Source organism: Rhipicephalus sanguineus, chromosome 7 (assembly GCF_013339695.2).
Source record: "Rhipicephalus sanguineus isolate Rsan-2018 chromosome 7, BIME_Rsan_1.4, whole genome shotgun sequence".
In the NCBI taxonomy this organism is placed as follows: Eukaryota; Metazoa; Arthropoda; class Arachnida; order Ixodida; family Ixodidae; genus Rhipicephalus; species Rhipicephalus sanguineus.
The window spans coordinates 98231752-98254449 of NC_051182.1; the positions used below are offsets into that span (position 1 = coordinate 98231752).

Genomic DNA, 22698 nt, shown 5'->3' on the forward strand with positions numbered 1-22698 from the left:
AAACGCCTGTACAAGCAGGCGGGACGTAGTTCCTTTAAAGTCTGCAAGACCGTGCCAAACGGCACCATTGTGCCCGCTGACGGAGCAGGAACCTGGGGCTGTGTAGTATATTGGAGGACATGCGAGAATGGAAGAACGGGCACGCGTGGTCATGTATCTTCTTATCGAGCGTAGGCAGTGGTGAATATTTGAGAATTTCGAATATTTGAATGAATATTACAGTATTCTAATTGGTGCAGGTAATATGCACATTTAACCTGGATGTGTGGCCTCGCGGCAGTGCGGGTTTCCCTTGTATAGGTAGTTTCACGGCATAGCAGCCCCACGTTGCAGTGAAACCACCTTTTCAGGGGTGTTTCGTGCAGTAACGTATACGTCTATTTGCTTGTTTAGAATGCTTCCAAATTTCGAGTAATTCTAATTCGTGTTGGAGTGAACTCAAATACTGTAATTATTCATTCAAACGTTTGAAGCGTTGTAATATTCGCCCATGCCTACTCTTAACAGTTCACCTGAATAAATTTTTCATGCCAGACTACCCTGACCCCACTAGTTTTATAGTTTAAATGCAGCGGATTAACATTGTTACAACACGTCTATTTGCGGTCTCCTTTGCAGGACATGATACACATTGCTGACACCAAGGTGGCCAGGCGCTATGGTGACTTCTACATCCGCCAGTACCACAAGTTCGAGGAGGTGCGCCAAGCCAATCCAGAACCCGAGGCTTTATCACTTCTGCAGAACAGGCTCACTTGCTGACGTGTCACTAAACGGGGTAGTGTCAATGGCTTCTGTACAATTCAAGAAATCCAACAATACGAACTTGGTCATTTCATCTTTGAAGAACATTTCCAGAAAAACTCATTCGGGTGTAAATGTTTAAAAGTCTCACAGTTCTTGTTACCGGGTACACAGATTGCTGTGGTTAGTCCTATTGGATTTCTTGGATCATGCTGAAGCCATGAATACTCCTTACAACGAAATTTCAGAAATTAATGTTCTGCTAACTTTTCTATGAAATTAAGTGAAAGAATGTTGTGTAAATTCGAAATTAGTCTCAACTAAAGGTCTCCGGCATTAGATTGTACTTGTACTCGATTCATACCAGTAAGGTACAAAACAGCACATTCTTTTCAGAAGACAGGAAACTGAAAAGTTGGCATTTTATACCTTACATGCTTGTTAGGGGGGATTTTTTTTTTTCAATTTTATTTTTAGTCTTGTACCGAGCATCCTGCCTGATTGAGCAGGTCTGTTTTCAGCTTGTTAGTGATTGCAGTCAACGTTACACTTGCGTCTGTGTTGAATGTTTGTTGACCTAACGGCTTGCACGGTCTGCAAAAAGGCTTACAGCACCCGCATCCACGGTCAAGTCATCCAGGCATTTTGCAACGAATGCTTGGCGTTACAACCGTGGTAAATAAATCCGTTGAGCATGTTGCACTGACGAGTTACCGTTGTGGTAACGTGTCAGCTTCGCATCCGAACGCAAATGTTGCCTCGTGAAATTAGCACTGTGTCCTTTTTTATGAACAGTGCCTGGCTTGGCGACAGACATTTTAGCTTTCCGGATCTTTAACCCTAGGGAGCTGTCGCAGTTTCACTACATAATCAACCTGAGCTCTGAGGTCAAGTGAACACTTAATTGGCAGCTATCGCAATTCTCTTACATATGTAGATCTTAAGCAAAATCTGTATTGTTTGACCTCCAGGCTACTTTGCTCAAACGGTGCAGCTTAGAGCTGCGCGATTTTACAGCTTTGTGTGAACGGTCATGGTCTCTGTCCTCAGTTTATATTTCTGTTGGCATCTGTCACTGTGGCTCGATGACCATGATGTTCTGCAGCCAAATGCGGCGACGCAGGTTTGATTCCTGGCCACAATGGCCATGTTTCAATAGCGTCAAAATGCAAAAAATATCCGTGTGCTTAGAACCTAGGTGAACGCTAAAAAACACAAGGTGGTCACGACTATATTTCGCATCCCCCCACTGTAAAACACCACAGTTTAGTTAGGGGTTAATGTTCCACAAAAGCTGCACGACTTCATAATAATCAAGTGCCCTAAGTGTTTGAGGAACTTCTGTAGTGTATAAGACACTGTATGTTATATAAATACAGAGAGAAATTGTGAATAAATGAACGCGCAACTATACCTGTAATTGGTTAGTCACAAATGGCCCGTATATTTAATGTGTATGCAGACACTGAAAGTTGTGTGACATTAACTTGCACACATTCCTCACCATGCAGGTATGCATTTTGTAGTTGCAATCCAAATTTTGACAGAGGTCAAATGCATCGAGGTTGCAGCTGTTCAATGTACACTCAAACCTCGATATAATGAACACAGATATAATGAATTATCTGTTATAACGAAGTAAATGAAGAATAGTCTTGTCATAGCTACAGTGTTACAGATAAACGTTTATAACGAATTTTCGGATATAAGGAAGTTATTTTCGTGGCAGATGTGACTGTTATACAGTAGAACCCCGCTGTTACGTTCCTCACTGCTGCGTTTTCCCGGCTGTTACGTCGTTTTCCGCCGGTCCCGGCATAGCTCCCATAGGATACAATGTATTGGGAACCCCGCTGTTACGTCGTAACTGTCGGACCGTTCCCGTATGATACGTTGCGAAGTGCGCTCGGAGCCGACCGAGTGACTACCAAAGAGAGCCGCCATGGTGCATTTTCACGCAGCTTGGCCTCGTTTGACCGTAATATTAGCCGCATGAGAGGCGCAAGCAACAGAATCTTTCAATTGATGCAAACAAAAGCATGGCCTTCGAGATTCAAATTGCAAAGATGGCGTCTATGACGTAACTGCCCGCGAAAGCAAGGCCTTTGAGATTGGCATTTACTATTGACAAAAGCATCGCCTTTGAGATTTGTATTGCACAAACATGGCGTGTATGACGTAATTGCTTGCGAAAGCAAGGCCTTCGAGATTGGCATTCACTTCTGCCATCGCGTCGGCGTAGACTCATCATCATCGTTATTTGTCGGAGAGCGGGAGGAGTTCGAGCTGGTTGGAGCTCGCACGGTCGTGCGTGCGGTTCGCGGTCGGACTCGCCGCGCCGGTCGTGATTGCATGTGCTTAGTTCTTTCATGCCTACAGCTGTTGGTGTTAAAAAAATCACATACGTTGATTACATTTCTGTGGATGAGGCCGTCCTAAGCTCCGCGTTTCTATCCATCGACTAGATCGCGGCTGAGCGCGCCAATTTTCGTGCTGCTCGTAAGAATTGAAATAAAATTCTGTACCACTAAATATTTTGCCGTTTTTCCTGTTTTTCGGCTCTTACGTTTCCCGTCTCTTACGTTTATTTCCTACGGTCCCTTCAAAAATGTTTCAGCGGGGTTCTACTGTAATGAGGTTTGAGTGTATTCTGCTGAAGAAAGGTGCTAGTATTAGTTGCATTGATTCAAATCTTTTTAAATTATGTTGTGGTATGATTAAATGTTTTAGTTTCAAGGCCACAAAGATTGAAATTACAATGCGTGAATTACTCGATTTCGTTGCATAAAATAAGCATGCTTGCCTTCGCTGGCAAGCATGCATGGTGGGCCTTCACTGGTGTTTATGAAAAACAATGACGTTCTTCCGTTTCTCTGTTCCAGTTGTACCGGACTTTGAGTGGTCTGCAGATGTGAACGAGTGCCCACAGCACTGCCACGTGGAATTGAAGACTGTTTCGATAATAAATGCAAAAAAAGCGCAGGTTGCATCCACATTTGTTTTCATTTGTTCTCACAGCACTGTGTGGCTGCCATGCACAAAATTTTACTTTGTTGAAAAGGGCCGATATACTATATCAACTTACGCTGATAAAATGTTAATTCATAACCTTCAGAGCAGTGCTAAACATCCGGGCCAAAACGACGATTCATGGGCACCAAGTGTTCAAGGTCTCATTTCTTGGAGGTCATATATGTCACACCAGTAGAGAGCAGTGGCGGCGTTTTTCTCAGTTTTGGTATCAAAAATATCTTTCGTAGTAAAGCTGTATATAATAGCTAGGAGGTGGGAAAATGTGGCGACCCGTGAGTGCGCAGAAACTATCATCTAGAATGGGTATGTGACACAGAAATTGGGTAAGCCCCATTTACTGGCTACAGTCCACTAAGTTGTGCCAGTTTTTCAGGTTTTGTCAGCACATATGGCTAGGCAGGACATAACTGCTGTAGCATAAATCACTACCTTTAAAATCCTTCAGGTGTTCTCGAAGGGGCCATGGAACGACCACTCAACAGTTTGTTGTTTTCAGTGAAAAATATAAGTAGAGGGTCTATTGTCCCTATACATTCCTGAAAAATGGACTGTACAAAATTATTTCAGTGCAAAATGAGCCATAGAAGTGCCGGCTATAAACCCCGCCGACAGCTGGCGAGCATCATTTGTCATGGCGCGTGTAACGCCATGTGCTGCATGGAGCGCAGCAGTACTCTTCCGTCAAAGTTTCAGCCGCTGCTAATTGTTCCATTTTAATGCCAAGTTAAAGAAAGCTTAAATAGCTCTAGTGTATACACAGCTGACCACGGAACAAAATCATTTGCTGAAGTACAGATGCTCGCACAGCTAGCAGCATGTTAAGTCACGGCTCGCGAGTGCGCCACTGTTGCCTGACTCTCCGGCAGCTCGCATGTTTACGAAATATTCAATTATAAGGTAAGTGCTTGACCAAATGCACTGAAGTTTTGTCAGCTCGTTTGTGAATGCACAAGAACTAACCTACAGAACACAGATTATACATCACTTAAATGTGGTGATAGAGAACTCAAAAGTAGAGCTGTGCGAATAGCAAAATTTTGGGTGTGAAGCGAATTCGAATATTGAAGTGTGAGTGCGAATAGAATCGAATATTTCTCGAATATTTTTTGAATACTTCGAAGCGATATTGCAGAAAAAAAAGCTGGAGAGGATTCCTAAGCATATTCTTATGAGATAGCAAAATGAAAGTGTTTCTTTTCGCTAGGTTGAAGCGCAATGTAGAGGCCGAATTGTATTTATGTTCATGATTTGGGGCAACAAAAGTGTTGCCGACAACACTTTACACGTGGTAGGCAAAGATGCCATTTCCTCAGCCTCTCCTCCTCTTTCAACTCCAGAGTTCCAAATCTGCCTCGTAGACATCAATATGTAATAACATCTGAAATTTTGGTTGCTAAAAAGCTTCGGCTTCCGATTTTTCGGACTTCCTGCCCAAATTTCAGGCCCAAAACAGCAATAATATTGAGCCCCCACTTCTGCCACATTTTTCATCTCCACATTGGAACCAGCGTTTTCTTGAGTTAATACATTTGCGACGGTAGCAGAGCTTGAAAGGCAGCTTTGCCGCAATGCGGGGGTGTGATGAGGTGAAGCATATTGAAAAATCTAGGGACCACTTCTAATTGGACGTTGGGTCTTGGCTATGTTCGACCGTAACGGAGCTTGAAAGGCAGCTTTGCCGCAATACGAGAATGTAATGAGGTGAAGCATATTAAAAATCTGAAGAGGGCATTTTCAGTCGGACGTTGACTGTACTTGTTTTTGGGAAGTTCGAATAGTAAAACTCCAGTGCGAATCGAATCGAATAGCAAACACTAATAAAAAAATATTCGAAATTTCGAATATTCGCACACCCCTACTCAAAAGCTACAACAGAAAACAACTCAATAGATCCCCACTCGTCATAAACACCGGGCCCCACATTTCAGCTTCACTGGTTAATCATCTGTACGGAGGAGTGCTCGGGTGGTGATTTTTAGGGGCGAAGCTCCTTAAGGCGGCACCCGTTCGTCCCTCGTAGTTGTCGTAGTCGTAGTGCGTAACCATTCGTAACGCTAGTACAAGATCTTGACCTCCAAGGTGGTACCGGTGGGAGATTTTTCCTGTGCGTTGTTGAAAAATAAAAAATTCGCAGCGTGCGCGTCAACTAAAAGCCGAATTCTTCTGTCTCTCATTCCCCATTAGCAGCCATTGGCATGTTCCAGTAGGAAACGTTAGTATAAGTAGAAGTGTAAGTGTTAGCTAAAAGCCGACTTCTTCTGTGTCTCATTCCCATTAGCAGCCATTGTTTACCTCCAAGGTAGTGCCTGGTGAGATTTCTCCTGTGCGTGATTAAACAATAAAAATTTTGTTCAAAACGCCGTTGATTGATGAAATAAACCAACGAAAGACGCCAGATGTTTTCTAAAAGCAAAACGAAAGAACGCCAGATGTTTCTAAAGCAAAACGAAAAGACGCCAGCTGCTTAACGAAAGACGCCAGATGTTTTCTAAAGCAATGGTTTTCTAAACAATGAAAATTCACAGCGTACATGTAAAATTAAAGTGAGCTGCAAGTCGTCATAACTCATCGAACCTTTAGTATAAACGCGCCCGATCTCACGTCGGTGATGATGTACCGGGCAGAATTCACGGAAGATTCACGGTTTACCGATGAACCTCCGCAGCTTCGCCCACTCATCATCATTCACTCCGTGGATATGCTGTGATTTTTCTTGCGAGGTTTTTACGACGCTTTTACTTGTATATTTCATACGCCAAATTTGCACACTATCTGAAGCTAAGCTTCTTACTCGGTTGAAATTTTGTTGTGGTCTGCCTTTACTAGGTAGTGCATGGTTTTACAAAGTGTGCAGTTGCAACTTGAATGTTGTCATCACTATGAGAATGGTCACACTAGAAACTACTACCAAACAGAGGAAAAGCATGCAAGTGAATAACGCCACACCGGAATCTGGTCTCATGCTCAGCTGGTCACTGGGCTTTTCACTTTATATGATTTCATCCTTTGAAAATACAGTCACGAGGCCAGTGAAACAGGAGAAAAAAAAATCTCCAGTCGACACACTTCAACCACGGTAGGTGTAAATCATTGCAGTTCCTAGGGCGCGGCGGTTGCGTCACTTCTTGACGATCTGGACGACATCTTCATGGTGAACCACGTGCTGCAGGCCGACCCTCTGTGGGCTGTACTTGGTGCTTGTGCCCTGGTGGAATGGAAAGAGAAAGAAAAAAAATTAAAATGCTGAGTAGCCATTCCACTTTGTGAAGGTTGATGACATCACAGTGAAGCTGAAACACATCACGCATAGTTCGACAAGGATAGATGTATTAATGCAAAAGCATTACTACAGTAGAACCCCGCTGTTACGTTCCTCACTGCTGCGTTTTCCCGGCTGTTAGGTCGTTTTCCGCCGGTCCCGGCATAGCTCCCATAGGATACAATGTATTGTGAACCCCGCTGTTACGTCGTAACTGTCGGACCGTTCCCGTACGATACGTCGCGAAGTGCGCTCGGAGCCGACCGAGTGACTACCGAAGAGAGCGGCCATGGTGCATTTTCACGCAGCTTGGCCTGGTTTGACCGTAATATTAGGCGCATCAGAGGCGCAAGCAACAGGATCTTTCAATTAATGCAAACAAAAGCATAGCCTTCGAGATTCGCATTGCGAAGATGGCGTCTATGACGTAATTGCTCGCGAAAGCAAGGCCTTCGAGATTGGCATTTACTATTGACAAAAGCATAGCCTTTGAGATTTATATTGCACAAACATGGCGTCTATGACGTAACTGCGTGCGAAAGCAAGGCCTTCGAGATTGGCATTCACTTCTGCCATCGCGGTGGCGTAGACTCATCATCATCGTTATTTGTCGGAGGACGGGAGGAGTTCGAGCTGGTTGGAGCTCGCATGGTCGTGCGCGCGGTTCGCGGTCGGACTCGTCGCGCTGGTCGCGATTGCGTGTGCTTAGTTCTTTCATGCCTACAGCTGTTGGTGTTAAAAAAATCACATACGTTGATTACATTTCTGTGGATGAGGCCGTCCCCAGCTCCGCGTTTTTATCCATCGACTAGATCGCGGCTGAGCGCGCCAATTTCCGTGCTGCTCGTAAGCATTGAAATAAAATTCTGTACCACTAAATATTTTGTCATTTTTCCTGTTTTTCGGCTCTTACGTTTCCCGTCTCTTATGTTTATTTCCTACGGTCCCTTCAAAAACGTATCAGCGGGGTTCTACTGTATCTGCCCCACGAAACAAAAAATCTGGCATCCATCGAGCGTCAGGGTTACCATCCGATGGCAAAACAAAAGAAGCGGAATTTAAGGGCTTGTTTTTCTCTCTTAGACGGAACTTTAACGAAAACCAACAGACAATGAAATCGAGGAAAGCATAGGGGATGTTATTTGTAGTATTTTAAATGTATTGTAGTAATTATGATATAAACGTGGAGAAATTCCAAGTGGATGAAAAGACAAGTTCCAACAGGGATCGAACCTGCAACCTTCAGATGGCACATCCTGTGCTCTACCGATTGAGCTACAGCAACGGTCATCCTCCCGTCCACTTTATTGGGTGCTTTTCTGTGCATTTAAACATGGGAGTACTTCACTCATCGTCGTGGCTACGAGCGGCGCTGGCTATCACTCCCAGGTTTACGTGAGTCATCAGGTGATGTCACCTGATGACGCCGCGTGACACTCTCGGGCTGCACTGCCTCTGGGATTGGCCCACATCTCTACCGCAGCTGGACGAATGTGAACACATACGAATGTTTCCCCATACCCTGGCCATAAAGAGAGCTACACTGTACAACACCTGACTCACCCAGACAAGTGCATACTTGAAGACGTGGACAATGCTGCGGTGGATTGCGTGACACTGCGCAATGGGTAAAGAGAGAACACCACAGAAATTTCGGACGAGTTTGTCAAGGGTGTTTGAGAGCACTTTAATCTTTGTCAGACAAATTTTTTATTTTATTTTGCGTGCACTCTTCATGCCCTAAAGAGACAGCTTGCATATAGGTTAAAGTACAGTAAAGAACTTGTACTTCAATTAGCAGTAGGTGCAATCAGACATCTAACTACAAGCCATATACTACAATAAGAGATTCTGCAAGTTATTGTTTAATTGCTGCAAACACGACTGATTGTAACAGGTTGAATGCAAAACTGGTTGTGCTGCAGTTTGCTTCTGTTTAAATTTTTGTATGTTACCACTTTATTTTCTTTTGTTGTTGCTCTTAGCGTGTACGCATTACTGTTGTACATAACGGTTTCCACACACCCCCGTTATACTGCCCACTAGGCGATACACAGGCAAATAAAGAACAAGATGAACACCAAATAACATTCCATGCCACTGGGTGCTCTGTATTATTCTGCACTACAAAAAAAGAAGTCCAATTTCTACGTAACACACTGCCAGCCTCTAAATTCATCATCATCATCATCATCAGCCTGTCTACGCCCACTGCAGGGCAAAGGCCTCTCCCATGTTCCGCCAATCAACACGGTCCTGTGCTTTCTGCTGCCACGTAATACCTGCAAACTTCTTAATCTCATCTACCCACCTAATTTTCTGTCTCCCCCTCACGCATTTGCCATCTCTTGGAATCCAGTCAGTTACCCTTAATGACCACCAGTTATCATGCCGACGTGCTACATGCCCGGCCCATATCCATTTCTTCTTCTTGATTTCAACTATGATGTCCTTAACCCCCGTTTGTTCCCTGACCCACTCTGCTCTCTTCCTGTCTCTAAATTCAAGGGCTATTTATTGATGACTAAACCTACCATTGATATTCAACCATCTTCTGGTTACTAATACGGCAGTACCATTTTATAGCCATTTCGAGTTCATGAATTACCGTATTTACTCGATTCTACCGCGCCCTCGATTGTAACGCGCACCCGTTTTCCGCGACCAAAAAAAAAAAGTAATACATCGATTGTAACGCGCACCCATTTTTCGTGAGAGAAAAGAACAAAAAAAGTCCGTAGGAGTCAAACTTCGCACATTCAGAAGAACAAGTATTTGGGTTTTAAAGAACTGAAGTTTCAAAAAAGTAAAACACAGTCAAAAAGCGGGCCTTGCCGCTAAAACTGTCACCACTACGGCGGCGATACGAGTCGCGTAATGGATCAGTCCTCGTCGCTGTCCGACAACTCCTTGTCGTTGTCAACACTCTTCGATTTCGGGAAACCGGCCCTGCTTTGGTCCACTGAGACCTTTTCGTGAAGCTTTGCTGTAAAAAATCTGCTTCCGTTTGCGCCAGTCTCGCACGCACGTTTCGGGAACTCCGAACTATATCCGAACGACCGCGATGCGGCCCGATTTCCATCCGTCTCTCTGCACATGTAATAACTATTCTTTTAAATGCGGCATCGTGGTACACTCGTCGAGAATTTGGAGTCGGCACTTCCATGCCGTCGATGCGAACGCAGAACGGGATGACAATCGCCTCGGCACACGTACGAACTGAAAAAATGGCAGAAATGGCAAAGGCGCGTAGGAGGCGGCCATTTTGAAATGTCGATGGCAATACGATAACCGAGTTTCTTTTTTTTTTTTTTTCGGTACTCGATTCTAACGCGCATGCGATTTTTGGACTCCTTTTTCCGGAAAAAAGGTGCGCGTTAGATTCGAGTAAATACGGTACATCTCGTGCATGGTTTAGGGGTTGTGTATGCAGCCAGGCAAGCATGTACACCCAAACCACGATATAACGAAATAAATGAAGAATAGTCTTGTCATAGATGCAGTGTTACAAATAACCGCTTATAATGAATTTTCAGATATAACGAAGTTATTTTCATGGCAGATGTGGCTTTTGTTATAATGAGGTCTGAGTATAAGCGCAGCAGGATTGTGTTGCTTACCACATGCTCCACCGTTGCGTTCCTCCGGAGAATAAGGCCACCATCAAAGTCGGGAGGAGCTTAATGACAAACGAAGAATCAACATTTAACAAGAGACTAGAGAGAAACGTACATTCACATTACAGTGGCAGGATATTCTTTTACAAACCAATTCATATATTTATGCATTAAAAAAAAAAAGGCAACTGTTCATTAGTAGAGGGCTTTGCCATTACTAAATTCCAGCCATAACTGACATGGCTGTGATGTGAGTAGAGATCCTATGGTATCTCTGTGTCTACTACACTCTATGAAGAAAAAGAGTATGTGTGATTCCTTTTGGGAGGTCTTGACTTGCCACATAAAGCACGTTAACTCTCTTGTGGGTCAAACGGCTCTCCGAAGAGAGTATAATGATCTACAAAGAGGGTTGACATGCCTCTTTAAAGAGAGTCATATACGTGGCAAGTCAAGACTCCCCAAAAGGAATCACACATCCTCTTTTTCTTCATAGAGTATGTGTGAACTATATATTTTGCGCAGGTAAAGCTGTAAAGTTCCCTGAATTACTGATAAAAACTAACATTGAAAATCAACCAACGAGTAGATATGGTCGAATAGTAAATTTGAGCTTCGGAGCGAATTTGAAGTGAATAATTCGAATAGTATATATCACATATTACAAAGAAAAGGAGTGTTCTTGTCTTGACCCCAACTAACTTGCACAACATTTTTAAAAATTGAAACTAGGCATGTCCGAATGTCACTTTCTTGGTTCGAAGTGAAGTGGAGGCAACTTTGAATAGTATTAAGATTTGAATAGCAGTAGGGTGCAAGTTATAAGCGGTAACTTACGTTACATTTTAAAATTAAAATTTAGTGCATGTAAGCCCATCTAAAATAAGCACTTAACCTGGAAGTGTGGCTTCGCGGCCCTGAAAAGGTAGTTTCACGGCATCGCAGCCCCATGCTGCAGTGAAACCACCTTTACAGGGTGGGGTTACATGCGGTCAAATATAAGTAAGTCGATCCCGGGTATATCGAACTCGGATATATCGAATTATTGGCTATATCGAACAGTTGAGAAATCCCCTTGAATTTCCCATGCAAAAGTATGGGGTTGGTGTGCACGTATATCGAACTCCCGCTCAGCGAAACATCCGCTATATCGAATGCTGCCCCGCGCCGAAGCCCAGAAAGTGCATTTTTCCTAACAAATATTGATCGTTTTTCGGCAGCGTTCTTATAAGTTCCAATCCCTCGTCGCGCGCAGATGACGAAATTGCGTTGCTCTAGTTCGGTGCGCAGCGCTTGTCAGTTCATCGGTATATTTGACGCGCGATCCGCAGGTTTTAACGCATGGGCTAGTGTTTTTCAAAGAGGCTAATTGCCGAGGGCACCAAAATGAGAATTCGAAGTGACTTGGCAGCCTTGTAAAGTTTGCATTCCCGTCCTCGTCTGTTCGCGCACGATGGCATGCGGGCCTGCAAAGCATGGCCTTCGAGATCCGCAACACCGTGACGTATTTTTAGCGTTTTCGGTTTTAAAACGCAGATCTCAGAGGCTACGCTTTTTTTCGCATTTCTCGCCAAAGTAGGCGGCCCAAAGTAGCGGCTGCCTTCTGCAAAGCCACAAGTGCCATCGGTATCGCCAACATGTCGACAGTGGAGAAATTTTTTTGTGCAGCGTTGTCTCTTGCGGCATGTGGACTTGTGTACTTCTCGCTTCGTTCTTGATAAATCGTCAATCGGGAGTCGAACTAAACATTGTCCCGCTCGTAGCGATAAAAATGATGACCAGTGCTTGGAATGGCGTCAAGTAAAGCACCGTCGTGCACTGTTTCCTTACGGGCCTTGGCGCCAGGTGACGACTTTGGGCGCGTCATGACCGCCGACTACGGCGTACGGTGCGTCAGTGAATTTTGCGACTTAGCGTTTCCGGGCGTTGTATCGGATGGGAGCACAGCGAATGACTTCATCGGTGCAGATAACGACGTAGCTGTTTCTGATTGCATCGATACCGAGATCATAGCTGACGTTGCCGGTACTGCAGAAATGGACCCGTGCGGTTTGAAGATGCCAGCCGCCGCTGCCACCGCTAAACCCTTTACCGCGCTACAGAGCTCGCATCAGCGTTCAGCGTCGATTACCGCTGTTGTGGCGGAAGGTGCTGAATTTACTTAATTGGAAAGCTTCGATGATAGTGACGATGATTTGATGAGTTCACGGCGCACAAGAAGCAAGGCAAGTTTACGTACTATTTTCATGCAAAATAAAGTGCGCTAACTTGCAAAAGAAGTTCTCGCCTTGCTCTTTAGGATATGTGAGTGAATCGTCATGTTCGCGCATTTTACGATTTCAGAAAACTGTATCGACGCCTGCAGTGCTTTAAAATTAAAGCCTTAAATACGCATATCTCGTATTTCGAATTATCGATATATCGAACTAGTATTTCGCGGTCCCCTTCGAGTTCGATATATCCGGGATCGACTGTATATCCATTCATTTCGAATCGTTTAGGTTCGTGTCGAAGCGAATTCGAAGCGCTCGAATATTCGCCCGTACCTACCAACGAGCTTAAGCGAGAGGCCGCAGTGGGTTGTTGCCGTCAGCAACATCCACTTAAGCATCAACTCAAGATGTCCGGTGCCGAAGCTCTTCGATAAGGTAGTGGAGTGTTGAGGAGGCTGAACTACGTATTGCTGGCTGTTTCATATCTCACAAGTTTAATCTACCGATTTGACATAATTCTTTGATATCCCTACCATCTGTTTTAGATAACCTGTGTTCCATGCCGCTTGATTATTAGACAAACAAACAAGTGATGCGGAGTTGCATCCAAGACGACCACTCACAGCCACGCTTCTTGGTGTAGACCCGAATGAGAGCCAAGTAGTCCCACAGCCTCTCCAAGAAGTAGTCCAGGTTCAGCTTCATGTTGCAACTGCGTAGGTCGGGGAGTTGCAGCACACAGACAGGCACAAAGAAAAAACAAAAAAGCAAGTCATATGAAAGCCACTGACATCAACATTTTAGCTTGCGTCGTTTTCCCCACTTGGCATGAGAGATATGTCGCTGCTGATCGCAGGGGATTAATTAGTTAGGATTCTCTTTTACAGAGATAACTGATGATCAAGTCGGTAGTTAAAAGGCATGGCCCCTATTGGGCTCAAGAACACAGTGTCACGAGGTACGCATACTGCTGTCACAAATGAAAGATGGCAACATAGCACGTGAGCGTGGTCAGGCTGCAGCGGAGGAAAAAAAACTTGAAATGGAGGGGAGTCTTGTGGCATGACTGTCAGATGGGGAGGCATGTCATGAAGAGAATGAGTCTGTCGGACTAAGGTTGACTGGTCAACTATGTCCTTTGGCTTGCAAACCTATCTTCTTTCTAATTTGTGAACCTGTGCGTCCTAAGCTACAGAACACATCTGTGGCATCCACTGGAACATCATCATCATCATCATCATCAGCCTGTCTACGCCCACTGCAGGGCAAAGGCCTCTCCCATGTTCCGCCAATCAACCCGGTCCTGTGCTTTCTGCTGCCACGTAATACCTGCAAACTTCTTAATCTCATCTACCCACCTAATTTTCTGTCTCCCCCTCACGCGTTTGCCATCTCTTGGAATCCAGTCAGTTACCCTGGAACATCGGATGGCCCCTATTGCCTCCTACCATGTGCTCCACATCAATGAACGCAACCAATCCACACCGTCATATTGATACCGGTTATCAGTCAATGCGTCTCCCATACTTTGGACTCTCAACTCCTACGTTGCTTCGTTCCTGAGACAGGTTCAACCACATGAACCTGAACATGGTGTCATACTACCTTTGCTGTTGCATTTTGCACAGTGTCAAGATATTACTGTTCATGTGAACTGTCTGCATAGTTATGCTGTAAATGTCAAAATGCTAGACGGTACACACACAGTTTTTTTTATTTCTACATATGTATGTTTGCCTTATGCAATACTGAAGAACCTGCTGTGGTAAGCCTACTGAAATCAAGAGACAGAGCCAAATTAAAATGCAGGTTGGGTTACCACACTATGTGAAGATTCTACTCGCTGGACATCACAAAACAAATACCATACACACCACGAGACTCACCTGACAACAACACTGTGTGGCTGGCGGGCGAGCCGGTCAACCTCCTCGATGGAGACCTGGTCGATCTTGTTGTAGACATAGAGACAGGGCAGGTAGACCCGGTTGCGCAGGATCACGTCAATCAGCTCGTCTGGGGTGCAGTCCTCACGAAAGAGGACTTCGGCGTTGAAGATCTCTGCACCGAAGAACGCTTACAGTCACACAATCATGGTCCAAAAAGAGTAGCATGCTTTACCCTCTCTTTTTTGAATCTCCTAAGTTCAGCTCACTATTGAGTAACAAGGGTTCTCAAGGAAAAAAAAAATGTGGGCAGCTTGCATTAGAGGTGCATGGCTGAGTCACAGCAGAGCTGGTGGTCCTCTAGCTAGTCCTGGCTTGGCTCAATCTCAATTAGGCTTAATTAGCATAATTAGGCCAGATGAAACTCTAGTATCTCGGGTGGGCTTGGTTCGGTCATACAAAATTCGACCTGGCTTGCCCGCTTTCTGTGGCTCATATCCATTCCTGATGACGATAATTTTCTGTTGATGCGAACTGGCATAGCAGAAAGCTTAACAGCTCTGCTGTAAAAGTTGTGGACATACTTTTACCATCTCAATTTAGGTTTACATTACATTCTAAAGTTTTATGTGCTGAAACAAACCTATTATGAAGCATGCCAAAGTAGGCGGACAGCCGACTAACCTTGACCGCCTGGGTTATTTTTAGCATGCACCTGAATCAAAGTACACAAGCATTTCTGCATTTTGCCTACATTTACATGCAGCCACCAGGGCCGGGAATCCAATACGTGCGCTCACGCTTAGCAATAGCAGAGCTAACTTCGTCTAAATAGAAATCGGCTTGTGCAGTGCTTTGGTTATCATTCTTATAGTAGCTGGTAATATGTAACAACACTTCGGTGGGTATGTTACCATAACTGATGTTATGCCTAATATAAAAGCAGCACACCAGCAATGCTCTGTGGCAATTACTAGCCCAAAATGTGACTCAGCAATTTCTGCTTGGGTGACTTCGCTGCCGATCAGCACTGATACACGTATTTGCTAATATAGAACCCCTATTCGTAAGGAACTGATTTATCTGTCAAAAAGTATCAATGGCACAATTTTAAGTATGATATCAAAAGCCATGCTAAATGGCTCCAGTGGTGGTCCCTACTGCAGGCACAGCTGTACCAGTCACTCACTGTATTCATGAAGAACCATCTGGACAAGCTTCTCGTCACACTTTGTCAGGTTGCAAGTGGAGTTGAAACTCAGGCCTCCGGCTTTCTTTTCCTGAGATCATTGAGCAAGCAAGCAAGTAAAAATATAAATAAATAAACAGAAATGTCCCTGAGATAACAAGAAATTGTAATGCCATTCAAATAAGCTCTAAAATATGATCCCAAACCCATGCCCGGCTCTGGTGTAGTTGGAATGCTCATGTTAAAACTTATCACAGCCTGCAGAAAAAAAGTGGCTACAGAGACACATAATTATTTCAAAATAATGACACACAAATAGCTAGGTGGACTCTTGGTGCAGAACAGGCAGTGAGACGTTAAAAACATGATTCTGGAAAATCCATGCGTGGCTTTTTTACTTTACTTACACATGAATGTTGAAAGAAAGGAAAGAATACACAACACAACTTATGGGTTTCGTTACAGCCCTATCGTAGGACAGAGGGTACCATCTTCATGGCTAAATGTACCATCATCTCAATAATGAACCAAACACCACACTTTCAATGTTGTTTGGTACCCGCCGACAAAAGGTACTACTATTCAAAATATCGCTAGCAACTGCTGCAAAAAACTGCCACCACAAATGCAACGTACAGGTTTCCTGTCATAACATACATAGCAGTCACTGGCCTAAAAAGATTTTTACACGCATGTCCTTGATGCAGTGTAATATACTACAGAGAAATTCTACAGTTCCTCACCTTGAAGTAAATATTCGGGGGCAGCTTGTTTAGCCTGATGCCAACGGCCTCCAGTTCTTGCTCCAGCAGCTTCCTGGAAATCACAGAAAGCTCAGTCACAGTATTTGACAATCTTAACTAACTAATAAAACTCAACTTGATATTCCCTCTCCGCATCCCTTTCAACAAATCTCAAGTTCGCTTAGCATTGTGACTTTGTGCAGATGCTTAATTCAGGTAACGTTAGGCGCAAACACCTTTTCACGAGAAGTAAATAACAAACCAAACAAATGCCTCGAGCTTCAAATGAAATCCTTACCGGTGCACTTCACTCTTGCCAGCATCCAACATCATGACTACAAGGTCGGCGGTCCGGGCCACGGCGATGACCTGGCGACCACGTCCCTTGCCTAGAGGGCCACAACAGAAAGGAGCATTTAGTGGAACTCACTGTTGGTTTAGTGTGTTAAGCATATTTGAAAGAAGTGGTCTGCGTGAAAAAAGACACGTTCAAAAGGAAGGGTACAGGGACAAGCGCAAACTCCCACCGTTTATTCATGGGTGGAAGCATTGAATAAATAGGGAAAAATGTAGTACCGAGAGCACATGTGCAAAAAGATAGAATGAGATGCGTAGTTACACGAGAAACACTTTCTCTCCACTGTGCAGGCTGACGGAAGGATTGCTAACGCATAGAAGTGACCTTCTTCGATGAAGTGCGGAAGTCTCAAACACACGGCCTGCGGCCGCATGCTTTCGCTAGCAGCCTGGCCCGCACATGATGATCTTCGTTCCGTTTTTTTTTTTTTTCTTCATAAGCATGTTCGTGAGTTACGCAGATGGGACTGGCCTCAAGTGCCCTTTTCGTGAGGCATCCCATCTGATCACCATGTGTTAAAAGTTACCCGTAGAACAAAAAGCCAGACGTAGTTTGCGCTAGTGGCGCAAGGCTAAAGGTACACCGGAGATGATTGGTTCCTAGCTGGTACTGGCCATGGCAGCGCGAAGTTTTTTTGTTCGCGTTGGGCAGATTAAGGCCGGCTCAAACAGATCCACTGTTAAAACTCCATTGCGGAATCGGCGTCCAGATTTCATCATCCTGGAGATGAACATCGACATGTTTCTTGAAACCTGATGCTGAATCCCCTTCAAAACTGACCTATATAGCCGATACGGGAAAGGCTTTCTTTCAAATGTGGCAACAGTAGCTGACAGTTAGGTATCAATTATACTGGCACTTCGTGCCACCTGTAGGCTTGACAGTGGCACAGCAGATAATGACAGACACCAACACAAAAAACAGACAACAATGCGCAGCGCTAAAAGGCAGGGAGTGCAGGCCTCACCTTGAGAGGCACCTTCGATGATACCGGGCAGATCGAGAAGCTGAATGTTGGCACCTTTGTACTGCAAGAGATGGGTTGTAGATCGTGTAAGCGCCAAGTCGGCAGTGTATGCACCCATAAGACAGAGTGAACACAAGCTAAATGCCTCCATAAAAGAATCCTGACAATGGCTAGTGCCAAAAGCATCCGTGCGACAGAGGAGACAGGGCAAGTGAAAGTGAAATGCATACATACACGTGAATTGAATCATGGAAATTTATGTGAAAGATTAGCACACAGGCTGTGAGAAACTCCTTACTGGAACACTTCAGATCAACTTATAGAGAACAAATTCAAATGTGCACGTAGTGTGAAGATGGTACACAGGCACTCTGTATATGTCTACCCTAGTCTTCACCTCTAACGGATCACCTGTGTCAGTGCAGTTGATCTTAAACTTCCGCTAGTCAAAACTGCTGACATGTCTTTAACATATATGCATGCTTTTGCAATTTGCCATCACTTTAAGCCTGCAAGCGATCGTAAGGGGCCCGTGCAGAGAACACCAAGCAGTGCTCTTTTTGTTTTTCAACAAAGATGGCTGTAGACATCCAGTGAGCATCACTTTTTCAATACAGTGGATTTCCCACACAATATTCCCAGTCGCGTTTTAGCTACGTTACAGAAGTGCACTGAACGATTCGGTGCGATTCCCTCTTGAAATAAAAAGCAGCCCTTACATGGGGTAAACATTCACTTCGTCTATTACATCACACTCAAACTTGTCTATTCCAAAATTTCATGTCTTTATAGGAACTTTAAAAAAGTAAAGTCTGACTCTAATAAGCTTAGCGGCACTTGAGGTCAACAGTACAATTTTCGTTCTTCAGGTTTTTGGAGCTAGCCTTGTACTTTTGCAGTGTTGTTAACAATAAAGTGAAACTCGAATGCACAAACTCGAGTATCTCACCTCAATCACACCAGGGATGCAGGTGAGTGTTGTGAACTCGTACGACGCCGACTCGCTATGGGTGTCAGTCATAATATTGAGCAGTGTGGACTGCAGCAAAAATTGAAAAAAGTCTGTGTTGGTCAGGCGGCAAAAGCATCGGCATGAACTATCAAACAAATAATCCTGAAAGCCTTCAATGCAGTTGTACCAAAATGAACAGGCTTCGACTGCAATCTTGATTCATATGTAGTACATTGCATAAAATACTCTCGAAAGAGAACATTTTAACTCATCCATTTTGTAGCACAGAGGCCAGCAAGTACCGCAATCATAAAATGTACAGCGTATTTTTTTGTTGCTGTGTTGGTGAAATTTTACAGAATACAGTTACAGCTTGTACTATTTGCGATTTATTTCATGCTTACAATGATGAGCTATTTTATTGCGATGTCAATGAGCTGTCTTGTATTTCAGAGGTTAACATGCATTCTACATTGAATTAAAAATAGGCAGCCACATAGGCCATGTAGCGGTTACACTATCCTTAGATTACTTTGAGCATGTATCAACAAAGTTGTCCCGACTTGAATGGAAGATCAATGCTTTTATGTTGTGTTTGTTTGCATGCTGAAGTGCAACTTTTCTGGACAGAAAATTTGAGCTCTGCTATTTTCTGTTGTTGTTCTTAAGCAATCAAGAAAAAGATGCGACAGGCAGGACCCACCCACTGCAGTAAATGTCACACATTAAAGAACTGCAAATAATACTTTTAAAATCTACATGTAGTTGGCACGCACCGAAACAATACGATACTGAATGCCAGCCCTATCGCATATATTGCCGAATTAAGAACAGGCAAGTTTCAATGCTACACTTATTACATCTTGTTTACTACGTAAGTAGTGAGAAACAGGATGCCCTTACCTTGCCAACGGACGGGAAGCCAATGAGAGCAACCCGTGCATCACCAGATTTCATAACATCAAAACCTTCCCCCTGAAACGAAACATAAGTGCGATGTTAATGAGGTTAACGAGGTGACTGAATCTGACACTTCAGCTCGGAATTCAAGTGTATACACAGCTTGTGACATCTCCTTGACAGAATGTGGGCAGCAGCTGCAGGGAGACTGAGTTCACAGAGGGATTAAATGCACCTAGTAAATTGCCTGTGGAACAATGCAACACTGCATAAAGTAGAGCGGTACAAAAAAAAATTTTAAAAAGGAACTTGGATAACACTAATCTGGAGCCCCACACTCGCTATGGGCTGCCTCATAATCGCGTCATGATTTTAGCATACAAGACCCCGGAATTTAATCTTTTTTATACATAACAAGACATTCAAACCTCATGTTCAATTTTTTCTTTAGTACTTGCTTTTGTGCGTAAGATTATTTTGGGAGTGGAAGACAGAAACAATGATGGCCAAAGCTGACAACTCCCAGGGCTAACCTTGTGCACAAGGATACTTTTATTGCTTGGGGTACTGACGCGAAAATTTTGAATTGTCGTTCTCTTGCATTCATTGCAAGGCCGAGCCCTCAAGAGCCTAGAAAATGTGCTAATAAGCGTGAGTTCACCTTCAAAAATTAATTGAATCATGTTTTTAAAAGCTAGTTTCGGTTCCTACTGTACCCTGATGTCAAGAGACAGTATGAGCTTCCAGTCATGTTCTTGCGCAAGATATCTTGATGTTTCAACAGCTGCTCTACCCCATGGCTTTGTTGGTGACACACAGGAGGCCATTTTGCATGTTTTGGTGCCTGTCATCACACTCATAGGTTGGCAGAAAATGTGGCACTCACTCAGACTCACTCAAGAAATATATCTTGCGCTAAGGGCTCACTTGAACTCAAGACTCACCAAATTCTATCTCAACAGGACTCACTCGGACTCACTAAAAATTTTCGCAACCGGACTCACCGGAATATTACTCACCCGGGCTCACGGCTTGATTCGAGTCTGAGTGAGTCAATTCACGAGTGAGTTTGACGACCTATGGTCACACTAGTGACGATGTCAGTACGTGCGACATGCGAAAATTGACTTTAATGTCAGAATAAAATATCAGCATTTCCTGAGCTTTGCTCAGAGCTGTCACTGTATACAGGAGATTTGTCTGGCATAGTAAAGTCAGCTTCGAAAATTGGTGTCACTTACCCTCTTTAGGCTCCCTTACAAGCATGGTACACTATCAGAGTGAACACGGTTGCTGATACGTGCACAGTACCATGCATGTCTCATACTCCCCATAGTTAGTTTTTGCATCTTTTGCTTTTGCCCAAGACTACGGAATGATCGCATCCAACGTCATAAACTTGGTAGGCAAGCAGGCACCATACTGCCACGGGAGCACTGATTTGATCTTGTTATCAGTCGGAGCAGGTCACACTTCTATAACCGAAATGTCATGAAGATTCGTGCCAATTCAGAGGATCATGTTTGATCGGATTGCACGCGCAAAAGCTGGTTTTCCCAGAAAGCCGTGGTCCAAGACGAAGTAATTGCATGCTGCCAACGCACTTGCAGGAAGCGACACCAAGGACAATGAGCCACAGGCATTCCCGGTGAACTGACCTTCTCCTTTGATTTGCCCTGCGGCTCCAGAAGCTGGGTCCTGTACTTTGCTAGCTTGGCCTTGAGCAGTCCCAAGTGGTATTCCGTAGCTGCGCACAGACAGACGCAAGCGTCCACATCGTCAAAAGTGCATGGTCATGAAGGTAATACTGGCTCAAACCGGTACATCATTTTACGTCCTCACAGCCACCAGCAGTGAACCAGAACGCTTAGCTGCCGAGCAGTGAAGTACCACTATTACTTTGTGCTGTCTAACGATGCTCACGTGTGTATCATACAAAGGGAGCTGAAAATGCTCCAGGAAATTAACAGTTTCCGCACTAAAACTTCAACAACTAGCTAGCAGTATTGCAAGGGGTCCTTCTGACGCCAGCAAGCATTACATGCTGCTTTTTTTGCTTCACAGCTCCAAGCTGGAAGCCCTGGTTAAGTGAAGCGAAGACGGTAAACCAGAGACTAATACTCCACTCGCATTGTTTATTACGGGCTGGCTCGATCATGATCGAAACTGCTCCGTGTGACAGGCATTTCATTTAATTTTGTCCCTTTCCTCGTATTGACTGGTGCAGACGCCTACGTGACAACTGAACTTACAACGAAACGCGTTGACATGCTTTGAAAATCCAAGGTTAGCTTACTCCTTCCGAAGCTGTGACGACTGTCTTTACCAACTAAACTTCACAAACGCGTCTATACATTTAGCTTACAGCGACTACAGCTGCCTGACAAGCGTCGCTTTCGTGGCACACGAATCTTCGCCTTATTTTGACATCGGGCTTAACAACCGCGGAGAGTTTGCGGTAACGGCGTTGAGGCAAAGGCGGAGCAGAAAGAGTACGCACCTTTATTTTTCTGCGTCCGAGAGATTTCTCTCTCGATCTCGCTGATCTTCTCAAGGATACCCATGTTGAGTCTCGACCGCGCGGCGTCCCTTTCACGGAAGTTGAGGTGCCGCCGTCAGCCGGTACGTTGGAGCGTCGATAGCCGCGGTGACAGGACGGGCGTCGTCTACAGAAAACAGTCTCCAAACACGTCGTGGCCGACTCTCACAAATCGAACGAGATCGTGGTGGACGCCGCCATGTTGGCCAGCGCGAGCGCTGGTATCGCCCCCTGCCTTTCAGAGATCGTACAAAAGCATGGCCTTTGAGATTAGTAATTAAAGCCGCCGCTTTGGGCG

The 22698-nt window shown here is 44.4% G+C and overlaps 2 protein-coding genes across 3 annotated transcripts in view; one reads left to right on the forward strand and one right to left on the reverse strand.

The window, feature by feature from the left end:
• Positions 1 to 3740, forward strand: part of LOC119399638 (eukaryotic translation initiation factor 3 subunit L) — a 34611-nt gene extending 30871 nt beyond the window's left edge. For both annotated transcript variants that reach the window (XM_037666450.2, XM_037666451.2), the window contains exons 18-19: positions 619 to 699; positions 3627 to 3740. In XM_037666450.2, the coding sequence (XP_037522378.1) occupies positions 619 to 699; positions 3627 to 3659 (114 nt within the window). In that variant the 3' untranslated portion in view covers positions 3660 to 3740. The remainder of the gene's footprint in view (positions 1 to 618; positions 700 to 3626) is intronic.
• A 2988-nt stretch (positions 3741 to 6728) lies between these two features.
• Positions 6729 to 22623, reverse strand: LOC119399639 (developmentally-regulated GTP-binding protein 2). Its single transcript, XM_037666452.2, has 13 exons — positions 22362 to 22623; positions 21520 to 21608; positions 19865 to 19936; positions 18959 to 19048; positions 18010 to 18070; positions 16983 to 17073; positions 16685 to 16757; positions 15942 to 16032; positions 14753 to 14927; positions 13490 to 13578; positions 10657 to 10715; positions 8600 to 8653; positions 6729 to 6982 (listed from the first exon to the last, which is right to left on the reverse strand). The coding sequence occupies exons 1-13, from the start codon at positions 22423 to 22425 to the stop codon at positions 6896 to 6898; spliced, it is 1095 nt and encodes a 364-aa protein (XP_037522380.1). The 5' UTR covers positions 22426 to 22623; the 3' UTR covers positions 6729 to 6895.
• Between the last annotated feature and the right edge of the window lie 75 nt (positions 22624 to 22698).